Consider the following 7,686-nt stretch of genomic DNA (forward strand, 5'->3'; position numbering starts at 1 on the left):
GCTGCCGAGGTGGCGCAGTGGTTAGGGTGCAGCACTGCAGGCTACTTCATCTGACAGTTAGCTGCAGTTCGGCGGTTCAAATCTCACCGGCTCAGGGTTGACTCAGCCTTCCATCCTTCCGAGGTGGGTAAAATGAGGACCCAGACTGTGGGGGGCGATATGCTGACTCTGTAAACCGCTTAGAGAGGGCTGAAAGCCCTATGAAGCGGTATGTAAGTCTAACTGCTATTGCTACTGCTGTCTCCTCTGCCCCTTTGAGTGTGGCATCACCCCGTTTTGTGTCCTTTGCCAGAAACACCCGAAGCTGGAGCCGCTGGACAGCACCAACGAGTCTTTCGTCAGCCTGCGGTCCTCCGGCTCAGGAGGCAGCGGCCAGGATTCGGTCAAGAGCCACCTGCGTTCGGCAGCGGCTTCCTCCTCCTCCGCCCGCTCACTGGCCAGCCTCCCCTCCCAGGAGTCCCTCGTCAGGCTGGCCGCCTCTTCGCCCGACGGCGCCTCTGGCCATGCCGCCCTGAAGAGCCTGCCTGGCTACCGACCCGCCACACGCAGTTCTCTGAGACACTCCCAAGGCGGGGCTGCAAACACCGGTGAGAGGATGGGGGGCACACGGGGTGTGGATCCCGCCACCTTGGGAAGGGAGGGGGGACCCTGATCTTCAGGGTGCTGTGAGAGACGGGGGTTCTCTGGCCACTCCCCCACCCCCCTTGATCTGAGAGGCTTCTCTTGACCAAGATCCAAAGCTCCTCCGTGACCTCATCCCAGGCGTCTCCAACCTTTGGCAACTTTTAAGATTTGGGGTCTTCAGCTCCCAAGCAGCCCTGCTGGCTGGGGAATTCTGGGGAGTTGGGGTCCACAAGCCTTCAAGTTGCCACGTTTGGAGACCCCCCCTCCTTTATCCAAATCCCCCATCAGAACCAGCTGAATCCATACTTTACAATCTTGGTTGCTCCCCAAATCTGGCCACTTTTAAGACTTCTGGACTTCAACTCCCAGAATTCCCCACCCAGCTCTGCTTGTGGACTTCAGCCAGCTCTGCTGGCTGGGGAATTCTGGGAGTTGGGGTCCACAAGCCTTCAAGTTGCCACGTTTGGAGACCCCCCCTCCTTTATCCAAATCCCCCATCAGAACCAGCTGAATCCGTACTTTAGAACCTTTAAGACAAGGCTCCCCAAATCTGGCCACTTTTAAGACTTCTGGACTTCAACTCCCAGAATTCTCCAGCCAGCCCTGCTTGTGGACTTCAGCCAGCTCTGCTGGCTGGGGAATTCTGGGAGTTGAAGTCCAGAAGTCTTAAAAGTGGCCAGGTTTGAAGGCCTCTGCTTTAAGATGTGCGGACTTCAACTCCCAGAATTCCCCAGCCAGCCCTGCTGAATTCTGGGAGTTGAAGTCCACCCATCTTAAAGTGGGCCTGCTTGAGAAAGGCCACTCTGGGGATTTGACTTCCTAGTGTCAGGTGGACATACATACACCGAGAAAGACACACACACACACACACACACACACACTTGCAGGAAGCTGCCCTAGGGAGCCCCCCCCAGCCTCGCAATCCCGCCTCCCCTTTTGCTCTCCCCTTGGGGGGGGGATTCGGAGCCCTGTAGGAAAACCTGTCCATCCACGCCCTGCCCCTCCTCCTCCCCCCCCCCTTTTGCAGGCCGCAGCAGCTTCTATGCCGGCTCCTGCGACGATGAGCCGGAGCAGCTGGACGGCTGGAACCGCATCGCGGAGCTTCAGCAGCGCAACCGCATCTGCCCGCCTCACCTGAAGACCTGCTACCCTCTGGAGTCGCGGGTGAGTGTGGCCGCCTGGCCTCCCCCGGTCCTCTCTCTGGGTCAGCCCCCCACGGGCCCAACGGGGGGGCCTGCTAGCCAGGGCTTCGGCCTCTCCTGGACGCAGCTTTACTCGGATCTGGAGAAAAAGGGGGTGGGGGGCCTCCCATAAGACCCCCAGTAGTTCCACCACAGGCTTCCATGAGGTGCTTGGCTGCCCAAGGAAGGAATATCTCCTCTGCGTGCAGGTAGTCCTCCACTTAACGCCCACCATCGAACGGTTCCTGTTGCTAAGTGAGACCTGTGCGACGTGAGCTTTGCCTCCTTTTACGACCGTCCTTGCCACGTTGGGTCAAAGGGGTCGCTGCAGGGGTTGTGTTAGCCGCAGGTTGTTAGGTGAATCCGACTTCCCCATTGATGTGGGAGGGGCTTGCTGCAAAGGGGGGTCACGTGACCTCAGGACGCAGCGACCGTCATAAGTACGAGTCAGTGGCTGAGCGGCTGAGCTTGGATCACGTGACCCTGCTGCAGTGGCCGTAAGTGTGAAAAACATCACTTTTTCAGTGCTGTTGTAACTTTGACTAGTTAGTGAGTGAACCGTTGTAAGTCAAGGACCATCCGTGGTGGCCAGCTCTCCTTAGGGCCTGGGGGCTGCTCCTGAATGGCCGTGTGTTTCCCCCCCCAGCCCTGTCCGCTCCTGACCACCATCACGGACGAAGAGGTGATGACCGGAGACCCCAAGGAGACCCTCCGAAGGGCCACCATGCTGCCCTCCCAGATTGTCGAGGGCCCCAGCACCCGCCGCAGCACGCTGAGTGCCGCCTGGGGGCACGGGGGGGTCGCCACGCGGCAGCAACGGAAGCGCCTCTCGGACGAACCCCAGATGGGGCCAGGGACCCCCGAGGTGAGCAGCTGCAGGAGAGGCTGGGAGGATCGGGGGGCCCTGCTGACACGGGAGGGCCAACCTCTGGACCTCCCCCTCTGCTGTTGGGGACGGGCTCTGGGGAGGACGGCGGGCAGGGTCCTTCCATGCCCCAACATCAGCCTCTTGGTGGTCAAGGGGGGGCCCAGCGTAGCTCCTGGGCTGTCTGTCATGTTGGTCACCACGATACAAAAAGGATGCGGAGACTCTGGGAAGAGGGCAGAGAGGAAGAACGGTTGCAGGAAGTGGGCGTGGAAGGGAAGGACCAGGGGAGACAGGAGAGCAGCCTTCCAGTACTTGAGGGAGGGGCTGCCCCAGAGAGGAGGGGGGGTCAGGCTCTTCCTCAGAGCCCCCCAAGGCCAGACGAGGAAGAATGGATGGAAACTGACCAAGGAGAGATTCAGCCTGGAAAGGAGGAGGAATATTCCGACAGTGAGAACCATCAACCCACGGAAGAGAAGTTGTGGGAGCTTCATCCCTGGAGGCTTTCAAGAAGAGACTGGACTGGCATCCAGTCAGAAACGGTGCAGGGTCCCCTGCTTGGGCAGGGGGTTGGACTAGATGGCCTCCAAGGTCCCTTCCAATTCTTAAAAACAGACAAAGAACAGTTTCAGGAATTGGGCTTGTCTAGTCTAGGAAAAAAGAAGAACTGGGGCAAGATGATAGCAGCCTTCCAATATCTGAGGGGCTGCCCCAAAGAAGAGGGAGGGGCTCCACCTATCCTCCTGCCCCCTGAAGGCAGAACAAGAAGCAACGGATGGAAACTAATCAAGGAGAGAAGCAAGCTGGAATTTAAGGAGAAACTTCCCTAACAGGGAGGACAATTAATCAGTGGAGCAGAAGTTGTGGCTTTTAAGAAGACGCTTGCCTGGAATGGTCCAGGGTCTCCTGCTTGAGCAGGGGGTTGGACTAGAAGACCTCCAAGGTCCCTTCTGACTCTCTTCTCCTGCCATTAGCTGCCCAGGGAGGGAGGCTGAAGCCGTTGAAATCCCACCTCTGCCCCCCTCTCTTCTTTTTGTAGGTCAAGAAATCCTCCACTTGCTTCCCCCGGCCCCAGACCCCCAAAGGGAGGACCGAGGATCGCAAGCAGGGACCCCCAGCGGGGGACAAGAAGAGCAGAGGCCAGCCAGCAGACAAGCAGGTGAGGCCCCCTGGGGGGGTTTGCAGGGGTGGGGGTGGGTTGTGGGTCACCAGGGGACTCCTCCCCACTTAGAGCCCCCCACCGTGGTCACTTTAAGACTTCTGGACTTCAACTCCCAGGTGTGGCTGGCTGGGGGATTCTGGGAGTTGAAGTCCACAAGTCTTAAAGTGACCACGGTGGGGGAGTCTCGATCTTGGAGCATATTAGGAGTGCTTTGGAAGGTTAAAACAAAGGGAGCTACTTTAGGTGTAAAAGCTGCTTAACTTTGCTTTCGACCCACAAACCGTCATCCTGGCTCAGATTCCTCCCCATCCGTTTGGAGTCAGTTCTCAGCGACACCCCCCCCCCCCCGGGGTGATCTTCTCCGTGGCGCTTTCTCCTTCGGGGGTGCTGGGAACGGAGCCCACATCCAGTCCTTGGGTGTGAAGGGGGCGGGAAAGGCGGTTTGATCGGCGTTCAAACAATTGGGGGCTGTTCCTTTCATCGGTTTAATGGGTTGAAGGCGAAGTCAGCCCCTCCCTCTCAAATCGGTGCCCCCCACAGCACAGCTGGAATTTCTGGCTGGTTGGGAATCCAGGCGAAGGGAATCTCTGTAGCTCAGGGTTGGGCCCTGGGGTCCTAGGTGGTCTCTTGAGTGCCTGGCTTTCTTGCAAGACGTCTCATGACCCAACTAGGTAACTTCATCAGGGCTATGGGGGGGGGGGGGTTGCTCTCTGCAAGAAAGCTATTTGTATACCAACGGAGAGCAAATAATGCTCAGGAAGAAAACAGACCAGCTCAGAGAGCATTAAGAACCAAATCCCATCCTCCTCCTCCTTCCCTCCTCCTCCTTCTCTTTCTCCCCCTTCTCTTCCTCCTCCTCCTCTTCCTCCTCCTCCTCTTCCTCCTCCTCTTCTCCACAAACTCCCCTCTTCAGCACTGACATTGTTCCCTAGTTGGGTCATGAAACATCCTCTAGAAAACCACCAAGGTCAGAGAGCCGCAAGGATCCCACTGTCTTCCTCCTCCTCTTCCTCAACCTCCCTCTTCCTCCTCCCTCCTCTCTCCTCCCTCCTCCCTTCTCCCTCCTCCCTCCTAGCACTGATGATGTTCCCTAGTTGGGCCATGAAACGTCTGAAAAGAAAACCGCCAACATCAGAGAATACCAAGGACCCCGCAGTCCTCCTCCACCTCTTTCTTCTTCCCTTTCTCCGTCTATTCCTCCTCCTCCTCCTCCTCCTCCTCCTCCTCTCTGCAATCCCCACTCCTTTCTAGCACTGATGATGTTCCCTAGTTGGGCCATGAAACGTCTGAAAAGAAAACGGCCAACATCAGAGAATACCAAGGACCCCACAGTCCTCCTCCAACGTGACACCTATTTTGCTTCCCCCCCCCCCAGTCTGACAGGCGTCACTCACTGGCCTTCAGCATCCTGAACACCCCGAAGAAACTGGGGAACAGCCTCTTGCGCCGTGGGGCCAATCGGAAGGTGACTCCCAAGAATTCCCCTCGGAGCGGCAGCCGGAGGTCTCCACGGAACGCCGCATCCTCGAAGGGCAAGGTGAGCGGGTGGAGCCCCAGGTGGCCACGACTGGCGTGCCCCCCACCCCCGTAGCACCCCACATGCCCACCCCTCCCCTCCCCCAGCCTCCCCACCCCAGATCTGAGCAGAAGGCCCTTTCAAGCCCCACTTGTGTGGGTCCGTGTGTTTAATTGACACCCTGATAATACATGCAGTCCTCGGCCTACGGCAGTTCACTTACTAACTGCTCAAAGTTATGGCAGAGTCCCTGGAGCCACTTACAGGGTCCTGCGGTCACATGACTGTGATTGATGGGTGGATTTCCCGTTTCTGGCTTTGGGGTCCCTGGAAGAAGAAGAAAAAGAAAGGCCATAAAATCAAAATGTTCTCCTGATGAGCTGCTTAAGGACCGGACTTACGACCATGCGTACAGTCGTAAGTCAAGGACTCCCTGTACTGAAAGCAAAGGGGGGAGGGGGAGGCCTCTCTGTCGGTGTAGAGAAGGATCTTGATTTGGGGGGGGGGGTGTTCAGCCCTTCCTCAACGGCAAGAGAGGCCCAACCGGCCCTGATTCCCAAACGGGGTGAGGCTCTTTGTCCCCCTCCCCACACTGGGCCTCTGGACCGGAGCCCCCCCCCTCCCTGCCCTTCTCCCCCCCCCTCCCCAAATGGGGCCCTTCTGAGCCTCCTTTGCTTCCACAGGTCTCGGGGGCGGCCACACCAGGCAAGTGGTGTTGCATGCAGCCTTTCCTGTCTGGGCCTAGGGGAGACACACGGGGGTCCTCTCACCTCTCCCCCCCTCCCCCAAGTGGGGGGTGGTGGTTTCTGGATGGAAGCACTGGAGGGGGGGTGCGCACACGGTATCTCACTCATCTGACACACGGCTGGCTGGCTGGCATGAGCGGCTTCCCAGGCCTCTGCGTTGCTCCCGCCGAGAGTTTGGGGTTTTTTTGGGGAGGGGGTGAGTAGGAGGATTTCCCCCAGGCTTGTCCGGCTTCTGGTGGCCTCCCCCTCCCTCCTCAGCCCTGCCAGCCCCCCAACTCCCCCTCCTCTTTCTCCCCTGCAGGCCAACTCCAAGTCCCAGAAGGGGAAGTTCTAGCGTTCTTCTTCGCTCCGGCTGCCGGTTCAACCATCTTCCCTCTGTGCCCGGAGGAAAGGGAGGACGGGGCCGCTGCCCCTCGGCCGCTGCCAGCCCCTGCGTCCCCCTGCAGCCCCTCCCCCTGCCTCAAGCAGGCCTAGGAGCTTGGCCTTCTCGTCTCTTTCCCTGTCCCAGCCTGGGTGGAGCAAGGAGACCTCCCATTCACAGGCTCTTGGGAGTGCAGGTGCCTTCCTTCTTCCCCTCTTCCTTCTTCCTTTTCCTCCTTTCTCCCTTCCCCCTTTCACCCTGTGCCCCACGCCTTTCCTTTCCTGCTTTCCATCCTTCCTTCCTTTCTTTCTTTCTCCTCCCTTTATCCTCTGCGCCACACCTTTCCTGCTTTTCTATCTCCTTCCTTCCTATCTCCTTCCTTCCTTCCAATCTCCTTTCTTTCCTTCCTTCCTTCCTTCCTTCTTTAATTCTGCATTCCAATCTCCCTCCTTCCTTCCGTCCTTCTCCTCCTTTCTCCCTTCCCCCTTTCAGCCTCTGCGCCACTCCTTTCCTTTCCTGCTTTTCTCCCTCCCCCTTTTCTTCCTTTCCCCTCCTTCCCTTCCTTCCTCTTTCTCCCTTCCCTCGCCCCACTCCTTCGGGACCACGCGGTTGGCATCCCGAGGCCTTTTGTTGGGAGGGGGGGGGCTCCTGCCGATGCCCTCCCCCCTGGCAGTCTTGTCCGTTCTCGGTCCCTTCTTCTGCTGGGAAGGCCAAGAGGTGAGAGGGGGGGGTCCCCTCTTGTGCTCCTGCTTCCTACCCTTGGGCCTTCTGGAAGCACCCGGAGATCGTGCATCCCTGGCAGAGGATGGGGAGGGGGGGGGAGGGACCTCTGCCATTCCTTTCGGGAGGGGGGGGAGGGACAGCACACGCCTCTCTTTCTGTCACAGCTTTACTTAGCGTCCTTGCTTCGTATCGCAATCCGTAGAGCCCAGGTGGGGGCCGGGGAGGTTTCCAGGTGGGGCTGTTCCAGAAACCCCCCTGGAGCAGGGAGGCAGTCAGGGTGGGGGTGGCCCTGGCTGACAGATCGGAAAGGGGGGGGGTCCTGTGCCAGGGCCGGCTGGGTCTGGAGAACAGTCCCAGCCCTCAACCGGAGACCCCCCAAGTGGACGGTGAGAGGGAGACCCCGACGGAGGGAGGCTCCCGGGCTGAAAGGGGGGGGGGCACCACCTGGGGTCTTCCCCTGCTTGCAACCCTCTACTACTCGCCTTTGTAGAGACTTTAGCAGGAAATG

The 7,686-nt window shown here is 58.9% G+C and overlaps 1 protein-coding gene across 1 annotated transcript in view; it reads left to right on the forward strand.

Annotated features, from left to right (window-relative positions):
• NUMA1 (nuclear mitotic apparatus protein 1) overlaps positions 1 to 6,729 on the forward strand; it is a gene marked incomplete at its 5' end in the record, with an annotated part of 32,136 nt that extends 25,407 nt beyond the window's left edge. The window contains 6 exons of the mRNA XM_032219679.1: positions 293 to 587; positions 1,652 to 1,788; positions 2,452 to 2,670; positions 3,710 to 3,829; positions 5,208 to 5,369; positions 6,396 to 6,729. Coding sequence (XP_032075570.1) covers positions 293 to 587; positions 1,652 to 1,788; positions 2,452 to 2,670; positions 3,710 to 3,829; positions 5,208 to 5,369; positions 6,396 to 6,428 — 966 coding nt within the window. The remainder of the gene's footprint in view (positions 1 to 292; positions 588 to 1,651; positions 1,789 to 2,451; positions 2,671 to 3,709; positions 3,830 to 5,207; positions 5,370 to 6,395) is intronic.
• Between the last annotated feature and the right edge of the window lie 957 nt (positions 6,730 to 7,686).

This window comes from Thamnophis elegans, chromosome 6, assembly GCF_009769535.1.
Source record: "Thamnophis elegans isolate rThaEle1 chromosome 6, rThaEle1.pri, whole genome shotgun sequence".
NCBI classification, from domain to species: Eukaryota; Metazoa; Chordata; class Lepidosauria; order Squamata; family Colubridae; genus Thamnophis; species Thamnophis elegans.